General features: G+C 36.1%; 1 protein-coding gene across 6 annotated transcripts in view; it reads right to left on the bottom strand.

Annotated features, from left to right (window-relative positions):
- MTHFD2L (methylenetetrahydrofolate dehydrogenase (NADP+ dependent) 2 like) overlaps positions 1 to 16700 on the bottom strand; it is a 127753-nt gene that overhangs the window by 97151 nt on the left and 13902 nt on the right. For all 6 annotated transcript variants that reach the window (XR_006606727.1, XM_045079867.1, XM_045079870.1 and 3 more), the window contains 2 exons: positions 12871 to 13055; positions 11973 to 12095 (listed from right to left, as the gene is read on the bottom strand). Coding sequence is in view for 5 of the 6 variants with exons in the window: in XM_045079867.1 (XP_044935802.1) it covers positions 11973 to 12095; positions 12871 to 13055 (308 nt within the window). In the remaining variant the exon portion in view is untranslated. The remainder of the gene's footprint in view (positions 1 to 11972; positions 12096 to 12870; positions 13056 to 16700) is intronic.

Here is a 16700-nt window from a genome sequence, read left to right as displayed (position 1 = left end):
CCATTTAGGAGTCTCTTTAAGATATCAGTGTATAGTCCCAGTAGCTTCTGTTCAATGTCAGTAGATCTTGGTTCTGACTCTGTATTCGCCTCTCTCCAGATTTTGGGATGGTGCTTTGCCCTACACCCTCAGTTCTCTGATGGTCCAGAAAAGAACTAATTTTCAGTTTGTTCAGCTTTTTCTTGTGGTAAGGACAAAAGGACTTACATTACTCTGGCTAGAAGATGACTTTTCTCAGGTTGTTTTTATTTTCTTGACAGAGATTGTTGAGAGCTCTTCATATATTCTGTATATTCCTATGTTGTCAGATATATGCCATGCAAATATTTTCTCTTTGTAGTCTATTTTAAAATTTTTTTCTATTAAGGTATAATTAAACTCTAATACTATATTAGTTTCAGGTATACAATGTGGTTTGATATTTGCATATAATGCAAAATGATCACCACAACAAATCTAATTAAAATCCATCACTATACAGTTACATTTTTTTCTTATGATGAGAACTTTCAATATCTACTCTTAGTAACTTTCATATATGCAATATGGTATTAATTTTAGTACACGCTGCACATCATATGCCCATGACTTATTTTGTAACTGAAGGTTTGTACCTTTTAAGATTTTTGATTAATTTTAAAATTGGGTAGTGTTAATAATCTTCCAACCATGTTACCCATCTTCAAAGCTGTTTCAGCTATTCTAAGTATTTCATATTTCCATATGAATTTGACACTCTGATTGTCTACTGCTACAAAAAAGTATGATGGGATTTTGATTGAGACTTCCTTGAATCTACAAATCAATGTAAAAGTAACTGACATTTTAACAACATTTAGTCTTCCAGTCCATGAACATAGTATAGTGATCCATTTGTTTAGGTTTTATTTCATTTCTCTTAGGAATGTTCTAGTTTTTGATGTACAGGTTTTTCTCATCTTTTGTCAAATTTATGCTTAATGATTTCATTTTTTGATGTTATTTAAATTTTTTTCATTTCAATACCTGATGTTTGATGCTAATACACAAAATGTCAGTTGCATTTTCCATATTAATCTTGTATTTTTCAACTTTTCTAAAATCACTTATTAGTAGTATTGGTAGTCCTTTTTTTTTTCTAGGTTCCAATGGATTTTACACATAGACAGTTGTATTATTTGCTTTTTTTCTTCTTCTTACCTTATTGTGCTGCTTAGAATTTCAAGTACAATGTTAAACCAACATCCTTGACTTCTTCCTGATCACAGGAGGAAAACATTCAGTCTTTCATGATCAGTTATATTAGCTGTAAATTTTTCACACATGCCCCTTAATCAGTTCGAGGACGTTCCCTTTTATTATTAGTTTTATGATGGCCTTTTATCAGAAATCAACGATACATCTTACCAAATATTTTATCTGTATCTATTGAGATGATCATATGACTTTTCATATTTAGTTTGTTAACGTGATTAAATACACGTTTGATTTCCTAATTTTAAAGCAATGTTGCATTCCTAGAATAAACCCTTTTGGTCATAAGGAATGATCCCCTTTATTATTGCTAGATTTTGTTAGATTTGGTTAACATCTTTTACATTTATGTTCATAAATGATACTGGTCTATGGCTTTCCTTTTTTGTAATGTCTTTGCCTGGTTTTTGGTATCAGGGTATAGTGGCCTCACATAATGAGTTCAGGAGTATTTCTTCCTTTTTAGCATTATTTTTTCCTTAAATATTTCATAGAATTCGCCAGTGAAGCCAACTGGATATGGAGCTTTCTTTGTGGAATTAATTTTAACTACAAAGTCAACTTTAAAAAAAATTTTTTTTTATAAACATATAATGTATTATTAGCCCCAGGGGTACAGGTCTGTGAATCGCCAGGTTTACAAACTTCACAGCACTCACCATAGCACATACCCTCAAAGTCAACTTTTTAATAGAATTAATCACGTTATCATCTACTTTTTTTTTTTAAAGATTTTATTTATTTATGACAGAGAGAGATAGCAAGAGAGGGAACGCAAGATGTTGAAGAGGGAGAAGCAGGCTCCCCACTAGGCAGGGAACCCAATATGGCATTTGATCCCAGGATCACCACCCAAGCCAAAGACAGATGCCTAAGGAACTTTTGAGCCACCCAGGTGCCCCACATTACCTACTTCTTGAATGGGCCTTGGCAGTGTGTGTCTCTCAAGAAAGCTGTTTACTTCATCAAAATTGTCAAATTACTTGGCATAAAATTGTTAGAAATAATTCCTTTTATCTTTTTAATTGCCTTAGAATCTGTGTGATGTCACCTCTCTCATTCCTGATATTGGTAATTTGTATCTTTTTTTCCTTGATCAATTTACCTTTTGTTTCATTCATTTTCTTTACTATTTGTTTTCTATTTTATTAATTTCTGCTTTGATCTCTATTATTTTCTTTCTTGTCTTCCCTTTGTCTTTAACTTGCTTTTTTTTTTCTAGTATCTTAAGGCAGAAGCTGAGGTTAATTTGGGATCTATCTACTTTTCTAAGGTAGGTATTATTAAGTATAGAGGTACTATATATTTCCTCCACATACTGCTTTAGCAGCATACCATAAATTTCGATATGTTGTGTATTCATAAAAAGTTAAAAATAATTTCTAACTTCCCTTTTTTAAATTCAATACATGGGTTATTTAGAAGGGTGTTATTTAGTTTCTAAGTGTTTGGAAATTTCCAGATATTTTTCTATTAGTTATTTTTAATTTAATCCATTGCAGTCAGGGAAAACACTTTGGGCAACATGAATCTTTTCATATTTGAGATTTGTTTTATGGTATAGAATACATTATTTCTTGGTAAATGTTCTATGTAAACCTAAGGAAAAAATGTGTATTCTGTCCTTTTCTGGGATAGTGGTCTACAAATGTCAATTAGGTCAAATTGAAATCCCTATGGATTTTCTGTTTTCTCAATTATTGAGAAACAGGTATTGAAATCTATGATTATAATTTTGGATTTGTCTATTTTTATTTTAGTTTTTTAATTTTTCTATTAGTTTTTTATTGCAGCTTTCTTCTTAGGTATGTAAGTGATTAAAATTGTTATTTCTGGGGTGCCTGGGTGGCTTAGTCATTAAGCATCTGCCTACAGCTCAGGTCACAAACCCAGAGTCCTGGGATGGAGCCCTGCATCAGGTTCACTGCTCAGAGGGAAGCCTGCTCCTCCCTCTCACACTCCCCCTGCTTGTGTTCCCTCTCCCACTGTGTCTCTCTGTCAAATAAAATAAACTCTTCAAAAAAAAAAAAAAAAAGATTGTTATTTCTTTTTGATAAATGGATCCCTTTATTACTGTGGCATAACCTTTTTAATCCCTGATAATATTCATTGCTCTAAAATACACTTTGCCTGATATTAACATAACCATTCTAATTTTCCTTCAATTTGTGTTAACAGGGTATATCTTTTCCATCCTTGATAATAACCTCTCTGTGTATTTACACTTGAAGTGTGTTTTTTGCATGCAGCATACAGTTTATCCAATCTGACAACCTCTGACATTTTATTGGGTTATTTACAACATTATATTTTATGTGATTAAAATTATCATCTTTATATATGATTTCACTGTTGTCTTCCCCTCCCCTTTTTCTTCTTTCCTTTAGAATAATTAAGTACTTTTAGTGATTTCATTTTATTTCCTTAATTGGTTTACTAGTTATAGTACTTTATTGTTTTTTTTTTTTTTTAGTGGTCACTTGTGCTTCTTTTATATATACTTTTAATTTATCTCAGTCTATCCTCAAGTGATATATAACTTCCATACAGTATAAAAATCTAACATTAATATCCTACCATTCTTCTCTCCCAACTTTTATGCTATTGTTGTACATTTTAGTTTCATTTATGTTACAAACCACATATTACATGGTTTTTGTTTTCAGTTAAATATCAATTCTAAGATGATTTGAATGATAAGAAAAATATGATATGTATTCACTCACATAGCTACCATTTCCAGTGCTCTTCGTTCCTTTGGATAGACATGTATTTTCATCTTCTATCACCTCCTTCTGTCCAAAGGACTTCCTTTAACATTTTTTGGTACTATGGGCCTGCTGATGATTGTTTTCAGCTCTGTCTGGGTTTTCCTCTCCCTAAATTTCTGAAAAAATACTTTATCTTGCCTTTGTTTTAAAAGACAGTTTCCCTGAGTATAGAATTCATGATTGACAGTTTTTTTTCCTTTTCAATACTTTAAAGCTCAAACTATTTGCTTGCTTTCTAGCTTACATTGTTTCTAACAAGAAACCTCCTGTCTTTCTTCTTTGTGTTCCTCTATATGTTAATGCAATCCCCCCACCCCCCGCTACTTTTAATATTCTTTCTATCACACTGTTTTGGAACAAGTTGATTATGATGTTTCTGGTATAGTTTTCTTCATAGTATATGGCTTGAAGTATATGTTGAGCTTCTTAGATCTGTAGGTTTATAGTTGTCATCAAATTTGTGTGTGTGTGTGTGTGTGTGTGTGCGCACGTGTGTGTTTTAATCTGAAATCTGAGTCACTTATGAAAGGATACTTAATTCTTATTCATAAAGCTCCAAAAAAATCCCATTCCCTCCTTCTTAAAATCTGCAATCATTCATAACACCTTGCTTCCATGATAACTGCAACAAAAAGAGGAGTGGCAAGGGAATACAACAGCTTTTAGCCATTCTCAGTCCAGAATTGGCTCCAAACAAGTCACTTCCCCTCACAATCCAGTAGAGAGTGGTCACATGGCCATAACCTAGTTGCTCTGAGAAGCTGGGACATGTGAGGGACCATATGGCTATTGGAGAATTTTTTCTGCCACAGAGAAAGGTAGCATTGAAACTAGGAATAATAGAATTAAAATAATTTCAGAGGACATGAGCTGGGAAGAGCTCTGTGAGGTCATGGCATTTAAGCTGAGACCTGAAGGGTAGAAAGAAGTCAGTTCTGGTATGTTTGAAAGAGAACTGATATAGTTAAGGGGTCAGAGGTTAAAGCCCCATTCACGTAATAAATGTGCATTATCCTGGCATGTCTTTTATATAATAAATACTATAGGTATAGAAAGATTTCGGGGGTACAGAGATAGAGGATCCTCATCAAATCTTGAACAGTGTCAGAACTTATACACCACTCTTAGAAAATATGCAGAAGGATGAGACTTGAATTAAAACAAACAAAAAAAGCAGTCGCTGGGAAGTTACAGGTTTCAGTCATTCCAGCAGCAACATTCACTAAAAGTCTACCATGATACAGAGTGGATTTCAGAATAAAATATTAACTGCAACTCTCCCTACTTTGGTGGAACTAGCAGTCCAGTGGAGGAAACATATTACTAAAAAAAATAATAAAATATTCCATGTGGAACTGTCCCACAGAACTGGGCTTTCTTCCTAGAGAAAGAGCAAAAATGTTGTCATAAAGTTCAAGTCAAAATTTGGATATCAGTTAGAAATAAACAGAATAAATGGCTCTACAAACATGAACAAGTCCAGAGTGATGAAATTTCCTACTCTTGTCAAGAACATTAAAAATAAAGCAATAAGTATTCTCTATACATAAATTGTATAATCTCTTAAGAAAAGCAATATGGCCAAGACTTTTTTTCTCCAAATGAATAATTAAGTTTTAGGCAATGCATATATCTATATCCTTGCTAATTAGGTCAATATCCCCATTTTTATGCTTACTAATTATTAGAAAAGTTTACCTTTGTTAAATCAACACAATAAACTTTAACTTTTCTTACTCAATTCCTCCAGATTTAATCCTTTAATCCTAGATTTCATTCTAATTTTTGTTTAATCCTCTTACATGAATTGGAAGATGTTAATATCAAAGACTTCAACCTTGATAATTAAAGGGAAACAGTTGAAAAGCTATGTTAGAATGAGATAGATAAGACGGAATGAGTTTTCCCATTCTACCTAATAATTTTGTTTTAGAAATAGATGAAAAGTAGACTTAAGAAAGCAAGAAAACATAAGGAGATGAGCAAGCCTGTCTCTCGGCACCTGCCCTGCAGTCTCTGTTGTAGGATGATGATTATGGCTGAACGGACACTATCATTCCTTCTCCTGGCATTGCTTTATGACTCACTACCTCCCTGACCTCACACAAGATTCTCAGTTCACTTCAAATCCTTAACTATACATCACAGATTGAAAAAAAAAAAATAGCACCTACGGTAAGAATTGCTGTGGGTATTAAATGATTTACTATATAGAAAGCACTTTGGAACCATAGTAAATGGTAAATATTTGCAATTACACATACCAGTAATAGTTGTTGTCATAAAGCAATAGTAAAACACATTAAAATATCATTTAGTGCTTGCTGTTTATAGGGTTATATCTGAATGCTTTCATACGGTTCATATAATTGAAATCCACTTAATCCAAACTTCTCCTGTACCAAATCCCATGTTATAACAAATATTTATGGCAAATTTCCAGCACACTTTAAGCTTCTAGATATTTTAATTTCTCTCCATTGTTTTAATTTCTCTTCATTGTTTAGTTAGTTTTAGCCATTGAGAATGGCTCTCAATGTTTAAAGCTCATTATTTCAGCCTTTTTTTTCATATTACATACTGATACATACCCTACAAATGACATAACTTTTAACATAATATCACTTCTATAGATATAACTCAATAAAAGCTAAACACAAATAATACATGATTAGGAGAAAAAATATACAGAACATGAATAGAAGACATCTTTTTGGCCTTGACAAAATGACCACTTATGATGCTAACAGACCGCACACAGTCAGGATAGGAGTAGGGAAGCATCTCATGTGATTGTTTTTTTTTTTTTAAAGATTTTATTTATTTATTTGACAGACAGAGGTCACAGGTAGGCAGAGAGGAAGGCAGAGAGAGAGGGGAGGAAGCAAGCTCCTTGCCGAGCAGAGAGCCCGATGAGGGGCTTGATCCCAAGACCCTGGGACCATGACCTGAGCCGAAGGCAGAGGCTTTAACCCACTGAGCCATCCAGGTGCCCCTCATGTGATTGTTTTTATTTCTCTGTAGTTCATGGATCAGCTTCAGGAATATAGTCAGGCTACATGACTGCAGACACACAGTTATATCCTGACCACTTCCAATCCTGACCAAATCTGTACCCCTTGGGAACATAAAAGGGGATCTGTCCTGAGACAAACTCATTACCACTGAACAAGGCAGAATTCTATCTCATTTCTTTGGTTTTTATCCAAATGAGATGCATGGAAGCTGTTTGTATACTCTGATTAATCTTATGCAAACTTGTCCTGCAACATCAGAATTATAATTCTAAGTTAGAATTTCTTTTACTCAAGATACTGCCCTAATTGTGAAAAATAACCTCCCTTTTCTAATCATGACATAATTTAGAATACAAATTATTAAGCAAATGATAGAAAACTAGAGGTGTGATCAACGAGAATCATCTCATTTGCTCATTTGATCATTGTTTCACTGATTTGTTGCAATCTTCTTATCAAGACCTGGATGGGAGGGGGTATCTCAACCTGCTTCCACATAGCCAACCTACCAAAATGACTAAAGGAGTTCCATTTCTTCTGTAACATTTGGAAGCTGATGCTCAGGGCTTGATGAAGAAACCAGAAAGCAGTGTTTTTAACTCCAGCCCATACCAGTTGACCTTCATGATACTCAACTGACAACTGTGTGTATTTCTTACACTGTTTTTGCTGGTTCTTTCATAATAAATATGTACTTTAATTAAAAATAGTATAGACAAAAAATATATAATAAATATAATAAATAAAATACAATAAAATATAATAATAACAATGGAGTGTGAGAAGAAAACAGTTGCTATTTCTATAAAAACTAAATTGAATATTTTGGAAAAACTCTCAAGAACTAAAATGAATTAGTAAGGATTTAGCTACAGATAAGACAATCATGAATATTTGGAGGTCTTTTTTTTTAAGATTTGGAGATTTAAAAAATATTTTATTGGGGCGCCTGGGTGACTCAGTAGGTTAAAGCCTCTGCCTTCGGCTCGGGCCATGGTCTCGGAGTCCTGGGATCGAGTCCCGCACTGGGCTCTCTACTCAGTGGGGAGACTGCTTCCCCCTCTCTGTCTGCTTGTGATCTCTGTCTGTCAAATAAATAAATAAAATCTTTAAAAAAAAATCTTATCTATCTATTTATCTATCTATTTATTTATTTAGAGAGCACAAACAGGCAGAGGGGAAGAAGGAGAGGGAGAGAATCCCAAGTAGACTCCACACTGAGTGCAGATCCTGAAGTGGGGCTCAATCTCACAACCATGAGATCATACCTGTGTCAAAATCAGGAGTCAGATGCTTAACTGACTGAGCCACCCAGAAGCCCCAGATGGGGAGATATTTTAAAATTCAATATGAATTTTCACTGAGATAGCTTCATCTCAAACTGAAAATGAGAGGCAATGAATCGCAGGTATTATTAATGCCAGAAAATGATTCAAAATTCCAATCAGTAGGTTCCAAAGAGCTGTGGACCCCCATCAAAAGATAGATGAATGAATGAGTATTTAAATGATTTATGTTATAATACAATATTTAAGGTAAATACGCATTGTTTTATGATAACCAGTTTTTTCTGTGGATCAACATACCATATGTCCCAGTATCTTGTAGATTAAGTGGGGTAAGTAATATAGACGAGTCTCCTCATATATAAAATACAGAAGAAAATCCCTTCTCATAAGGCTGCCTTGAGGATTAGATAAAACTCTCCCTGTCAAGGAATAGTTGTCACACGGTACGACACATTACTCATTGGCTAACAGTGATGTGCTGGTGAGGGGTAACCTAATAGTTAAAAGAAATGGCATGAGGAGCCAGTCTTCTGGACTCACATCCCAGCTCAATTACTTACCAGCTCCAGCGGCCTTAAGGGAAGTGACTCAGCCACTCCTTGCTTAAAATCCTTCATTAGTAAAATGTCCATAATAGCTCCAACCCCTAAGGGTTATCATGAGGATTCAGTGAAGTAATACATGTAGAAGTGCCAAGACATAACAAATGCTTAATGTAATACATTTCAGCCAGTATTATTTTGCATATTAGCGACTTTTCAGCAAGATAGAGAATTGTCCTTTCTTGCGTCGCCTGGGTGGCTCAGGGGTTAAGCCCCCGCCTTCTGCCCAGGTAATGTTCTCAGAGTCCTGGGACTGAGCCCGCATCGGGCTCCCTGCTTGGTGGGGAATCTGCTTCTCCCTCTGCCTGTGGCCCTGGTTGTGCTCTCTCCCTCTAGCTCTCTGGTCTATCTTTCTCTCTAATAAGTAAAGAAAAAAAGAGAGAGAATTGTCCTTTCTTGGAGCACCCAGATATTTGTTATTACCTTTGGTCCCTTTGCCTCTGTTTCTTACCATCTAAACTGAACACAGAACAAAGCAATTTACTACAGACAGATCAACAGTGCCATCTAGTGGCAATTCGCCAAATGTAAAATGTTGCCCCAAAATGGTAAAATTTCTACAGACAGAAACTTAATTTTTAAGACAAACTCAATCCAATGTTTTAAATTTGTAAATTTATAAATTTGTGACATTTTTATAACTATTTTAATTCAATACAAAGACAGGTGGGAGAAATTTTTTTTAAAGATTTTATTTGTTTATTTGACAGAGAGATCACAAGCAGGCAGAGAGGCAGGCAGAGAAAGAAAGGGGGAGGGAGGCTCCCCGCTGAGCAGAGAATCCGATGTGGGACTCGATCCCAGGACCCCGAGATCATGACCCGAGCTGAAGGCAGAGGCTTAACCCACCAAGGAACCCAGGTGCCCCAGGTGGGAGAAATTTAAAAAACCAAACCACAAGAAGATTGCTTGGCATATAGAGAAAAAAAAAAAAAAAAAAGACTCTTTTTTAATATAAACCAAACAACTGGGTTTAAGCCCACTGCCGAATCTTTTGGGACCAATCTGTCATGTTAATAAACCACTCGGAATTAGAAATGTTAATTTCTGGTACAATTTGGACAGCACAAAACTTACATACTAAGGCAGTAAGTTCTACTGCGGGATAAAGTATCCTGTTAATACCATACAAAGATCTCATGCAATAGCACTATTGAGCTTTTGCTTTCTGCAAAATATACAGAATTCAAAATTACTGTCTTCTGTGCTCTACTGGCAGTCCTGACTGTACTCAGTTGAAATAGGTCTGAATTTCAGAGCCACCATTTAGTTAAAGAACACCAGTCATCAATAACACAGTGCAGATGTCAGATACTGCGGTAAATTAACTGAGTAGTGATTATGTAAGAGCGGTCAGCCCTCTGGTCCTCCAATCACTATGTAAATAAAGATGAGCGTCGGTGAGAACATGTCACTGCCTTCCAATCTGTTGGTGACCGGTCACTGCTCATTCGTTATTCAGCTCAAACATAAGTGACAAATCATCCCTCCTTGTCTCGCAGCGAGCAGCTCAAGAGACATTTCACAAAAATAGATCACTGACAAAGGGGAGTAACCTATAAAGGTCACAGGGCAGCAAAGAAAATGCGGCGACACTGGAAGTGAAGTGAGATGTGGACAGAAGGTCTGGAAATAGGGACAACAAAGCAAAGACAGCAGAGGCCTGGGCCCACTGGCAGGTAAGGACCATGAATGCAGAAGACAAGATGAAGCCACTTTGGGAGGATTCTAGTTGAGCGTAAATGGATTGTCCAAGAACTAGGTGATGCTAGAATGTTGACACGGTGCCCTTTGGAGAAATGCGGCTGTGAGCCACGGGAGCTTAGTGAAGGCCAACTGTTTCCCACAAATGAAGAAGGTTCTTGTGACAAAAAGGATGACAATATCCCAGAGTAAGTGGGACCAGCATAAAGCATCACATTAAAGAAACTCTCAGGGATACTTCACAACTCTGAAAAAAACTACAAACCCCAGGAAGATCGCTAGGCAAATGATTACAAAGGACAAAATGGAAGCTGACCCAAACTTAGAGAGGGATATACAGTCCAGTCCATCAAGGCACAGGAAAGACACCTGCCCTAAACTGTATTTTAAGTTACATGATGAGAAGAAGGCAAGTTACTGTTCAACTCCACTGATCAAGTTTTTTGCAAAGAAAAAACTTTAATTCTTAATGTTTCTAAGTTTATTTGTTTTTTAGAGAGGAAGTGGGGAGGGACAGAGGAAGAGGGGGAGAGAGAATCTTAAGCAGACTCCATGCCCAGTGTGGAGCCCTATGTGGGGCTCAATCTCACAAACCTGAGAACATGACCTGAGCCGAAATCAACAGTCAGACATGCAACTGACTGAGCCACCCAGATGCCCCTCGAAGTTTTTGGTTTCGTTTGGCTTTGCTTTTTAAAGATTTTATTTATTTATTTATTTGAATGAGAGAGAGAGAGTATGAAAGTGAGCAAGCATGAGAGAGGGAAGGTCAGAGGGAGAAGCAGACCCCCCCCACTGAGCAGGGAGGCTGATGCAGGAGTTGATCCAAGGACCCCAGGATCATGACTTGAGATGAAAGTAGTTGCTCAACCAAATGAGCCACCCAGGAGCCCAGCCCCTCAATGTTATTAATGTTTTAAATTATAGTATACTAAACAAATATTTGTCTTACTTTTTTTTTTCATCTCCCTATACATTTATGAACCACAGTGAGTTAATGTTTTGGGAGAACATCTCAAAGGTCACAGAACAGCTGTTATTTTTCCTATTGATTTTTAAGATCGGTTCACCTGGTTTCAGCTTACACACTCATTTTTATGGTCTTGCACTACTTTGTAAAGTGAGGACTGCATGCAATTTTTGCGTACATTTTTCTTTCACAAGTTTCAGTCATTGTAAGCATAAGTCATTTGGGATTTGTCAACAATTACGTGTTGACATTTGTCAACAATTACATGCTAATAGCTAATCCCTTCATGAATGTATTTACTAAATTACTTGTGGTGTCACAATACAATGTCAAAATATGCCTTTTAATCTAAAACCAAAGCAGTCATGTAGAAGAGCCTTAGGTACCTGGTAGTGGCAACTGAACTAATATACCACTGACTCTTGGGTCCAGATTCAGTTGATCAGTTATGTCCAAAAGTTCTTCCTGAGAAACATCCTTAGGTTTTAGAATGATCTCACTACAGATTCCTGGAAGAAAAACAAATACAGAAAGTCACTTGACTAACGAAGATGTGGTTTTCTATTCCTGGTATCTTACACGGTATGCAATTAGTTTCTTCTGCTCCCGTCCAACTGGAAGGAAAGGCCCTTCTACAAAATGATATTCAAAGCACCATTAAAAGGGATTTCTCACATAGTGCAGATGTCTTCTTATGATGCACATGGGTTCTTTTGGCCCAATAGCCCATTGCATTTAGATGATAAGCTAGTGTTAGTGGATTTGAATACAGTAAAGATACCAATATAGCAGAGTGAACTGGCCAGATTTATTATCTGATTCAACTAGATATAATAAAATTGGGCCTTTTAAAAATAATCGCAATATAGTTGACATACAAATATTACAACCTGGTACAACCTGGTGATTTGACAAGTCTATTCATTTTGCTGTGTCATCACAAGTGCAGATACCACCTGTCACCAGACAACCCTATTACAATACCATTGACCAAATTCCCTATGCTGTGCCTAAAAATGGGCCCTTTAGATGTGCAGTGTTCCCCTCACATGTCACCACAGCATCTGAAGTCACGCTGAGTGAATGCAGGAGCAAAGTTGAAGAAAAAGATTAAGAAATGAACATAAACTTTGGTAATGAATCTCTAACAATAATAGTTAAAAACAGTAAATGTTATTCAAATAGCACTTATTTGACAATTATCATTGATAATTATCACATTTGAAGTGTGATACTTCCAGAACACATGATTTAGTAACAAGAACAACGAAAATGCATCCCCACCTACAGCAGAGGCGGCTCTGATCTTCTTCCTGACGTACGTATGACTTGCTGGGTTATCCCCCACCAAAATGATACTGAGGTGAGGTCTTCTGTTCCCAAGGGAAATCCATGACTCCACACCTCTCTGTATTTCTTTCTGGATTTGTTTGGCCATTTCAGTTCCTGAGATAATAATGGCATCGTGTCTGTGGAAAACAAAAGAATAAGTGCAGTACAAAATTCAATAAGGAACAGTCAGTCACATCAAGGTAAGAGGTACAAGTGTGAACTACCCATCTACAACTGTTCAAGTAAGCAGCCATCAATCAGTCCCAGAAAGGCAAAAAGAAATGTGTATACTGAAAGGGCTTTCTTGCTCTTTGTGATCTCAAAGTTAAAAGTGGTGAATTCAGGTTACTCTTACTGTGTATTCATTTTTCTTAAGGTACCTGATAAAGTGTAAGATGGTTCTTTCTTCCTCCTGCCCCTGTCCTTTTACTATTGAAAGGCCTGGTGAAAGCAACATCTGTATGTAGCACATGATTATTTCACAAACACCAAAGGCAGATCAACAAATATCAAGAATAAAGGAAAAGGAAGAAGGTGAAGAAGCAGAAGAGGAAAAGGAGAAAAGGAAACCTTATAGCACCTGAATTCTTTCCAGCACGTGTACACTTTTTATTTTCTAATAGGGGCAGGCATCATGAGTGTCAACCAGCACAAACAAAATGCAAATTTGCTACACCTTTCAAATAAGTCAACTGTCCTTTCTAAGAGGTTGGTATATATATATATATATATATATATATATATATATATATATATATACACACACACACACACATATATGTATATGTATATGTGTGTGTAGTATACCAAGAATATTCCATTTAAGTCTCAAGAATATTCAAGAATATTCCATTTCAGTCTCAAGAATATTCAAGAATGTTCCATTTCAGTCTGACACCAGTGATCCACAGTGTCCATCCAAGTTCCGACAATTTTGACAAGAACATTGTTCTACCAAGAAGTGATTCTGAAATGTGGTCTATAGATACAAACACTAAAATTGCCTGAGAAGCTTGGTGAACTTGCAGATTCCTACCCCATGATTCGGAACAATCTGGAAATCTTCAAGTCTAACAAATCCCCAGACATTCTTGGGCATGACCGTGTTTGAAAACCACTTCTTCATTTCAACACAAAAGTATAGTTTTGAAATAATCATTCCCATAGGTAAACAATTGAGGAAATAAACTGATGAAACAATACAACTTTATAACTGTAGGTAAACTGAATTTTGTTTCTAATATATCTACTTTTCACTAAAAATCCCATAGCTTTCAAGTCAAGGAAAATTATGACAAATTCAGTGTATCAATCTTGCTCCACTGTCCTAATTTTATAATAGCTTTATTGAAGTATAGCTTTATTGAAGTATCTGACATATACGGCACATATTAAAGTGTGCTATTTGGTGTTTTACTATACGTGTATACTTGGGAAACTGTCATCACAATCAAGCAAATGAAACCCTCAAAAGAATCCTGGTGCTCCATTGTAATCTCACCATTCCGCCATTCTTGCCACACTCCCTTCCCTATCCCCAGGCAACCCCTGATCTGCTTTCTGTCACTATACTTTAGTTTGAATTATCATTAATTTTACAAAAATGGAATCATGCACTACATGCTCCATTTTATCCAGCTACTTTCACTCAGCATAATTAAGAGTCATTCATGTTGCTGCTCATTTCTTCTTATTGCGGAGTAGTTTTCCGTTGTATGGATATATCAAAATTTGTTTATCTGCTCAATTGCTGATGGATATCTGGGTTGTTGCCAGTATTTAGTCATGGCAAATAAAGCTATAATAAACACTCATGCACAAGCCACTGTATGCACATATTTTCTCTTGAGCAAATGTCTAGGAGCAGAATGGCTGGTTCGTATGATAGGTATGTTTACATTTGTTTTTTTGTTTTGTTTTGTTTTATTTAAAGATTTTATTTATTTATCAGAGAGGAGGGGGGGAAAGAGCGAGCACAGGCAGACAGAATGGCAGGCAGAGGCAGAGGGAGAAGCAGGCTCCCCGCTGAGCAAGGAGCCCGATGTGGGACTCGATCCCAGGACGCTAGGATCATGACCTGAGCCGAAGGCAGCTGCTCAACCAACTGAGCCACCCAGGCGTCCCGGTATGTTTACATTTGTAAGAATCTCTCAATCTGTTTTCCATAGTGGTTGAACCATTTTACATTTGTACAGGCAGTACATAAGAGTTCCAGTTGCTCCACATACTTGCCATAACTTGGCAAGGCTGGTCGTTCCAATTTTAGACATTCAGTGGGCTATGTGGTGGTATCTCATTGTGCTGCTAATTTGCATTCTCATAATGAATAATAATGCTACACACCTATTCAGGTACTTACTTATCATCTACCTCTACTCTTTGGTGAACTGTGTAATTTCATGTTTTGCCTATCGTTCTATAGGTTGTTTCCTTATTACTGAGTTTTGAGAGTTATTCATAACTACTAGGCTCAAGTCCTTTACCAATATATGATTTGAAATATTTTCTCCTAGTCTGTGCTTTGCCTTTTCATTCTCTTAATTGTATCTTTGGGAGATCGGTTCTCAATTTTGATGTTCTTCATTCAGTTTTCCTTTCATGGGGCATGCCTTTGGTGATGTGTATAAAAAAGCTTTGCCTAAATCAAGGTCACAAAGGTTTTCTTCAATGTTTCCTCCTGGAAGTATTATGGGTTCAGGTTACACATTTAGTTCTATGACTTATTTCTATCACTAGTCTGTTGGGATTTTATATCAGGATATTGTCAAATGCTTTTTTTATGTGTCTATAGAGATAATTATAAGATCACATGTTTTTTCGGTTTTAGTCTGTTAATATGATGAATTACATTGATTGATTTTCAAATGTTAAATCAGTGTGGCATTCCTGGGATAAACCTCACTTGGCCATAATGTACCTATCCTTTCTAGATCTTGGGGATTTCACCTAAAATTTTGTAAAATTTTTTGTATCTCTGTGCATGAGAGGTGTTTGTCTATTTTTCTTGTGATGTCTTTGGTACGGTGTTGGTATCAGTGTGATGCTCCCTTCATCGAATGAGTTAGAAAATATCCCATCTTCTTCAAATTTCCACAAGAGTTTGTCCAGAATTGGTATTATCTCTTCCTTAAATGTTTGGTAGAATTAACCCATGAAGCCATTTAGTCCTGGAGCTTTCACTGTGGAAAGTTTTAAAACTGCAAATTTAAGTTCTTTAATATAGAGGGCTATTTATGGTTATTTATTATTTCTTGAGTGAGCTTTTATAATTTATGTCTTTGTACATTTTAATATTAGTACACCATTATATTATAGACTAAATCAAGATACAATACTTATTTCTGAGTTTAAATTTTTATCTTCAAGATTAGATAACAAACTTTTTTTACTATTTACTATGAATTTCTAGTACCCATATTTTACTAATTTATTTAAGTGACCTTTTAATTCTAAGAGAACTAGGTCCTCTTACATTAGAAAATACTAAAGGCTGCAGATATGGCAACTTATTCCAGCATGACTCATTTCTAAGAGATGGTAAAAAATAAATACTTTCCGGGGCGCCTGGGTGGCTCAGTGGGTTAAAGCCTCTGCCTTAGGCTCAGGTCATGATCTCAGGGTCCTGGGATCGAGCCCCACATCGGGCTCTCTGCTCAGTGGGGAACCTGCTTTCCTCTCTCTCTTTGCCTGTCTCTCTGTCTACTTGTGTTCTCTCTCTCTCTGTGTCAAATACATACATACATACATACATACATACATACAAACATACATACTTTCCATAA

This window comes from Mustela putorius, unplaced genomic scaffold (assembly GCF_011764305.1).
Source record: "Mustela putorius furo isolate JIRA1106 unplaced genomic scaffold, ASM1176430v1.1 tig00000430_pilon_pilon_pilon, whole genome shotgun sequence".
Taxonomy (NCBI): domain Eukaryota; kingdom Metazoa; phylum Chordata; class Mammalia; order Carnivora; family Mustelidae; genus Mustela; species Mustela putorius.
Note: the sequence above shows the minus strand (reverse complement) of the source record. Positions and strands in the feature narration are given on the sequence as shown.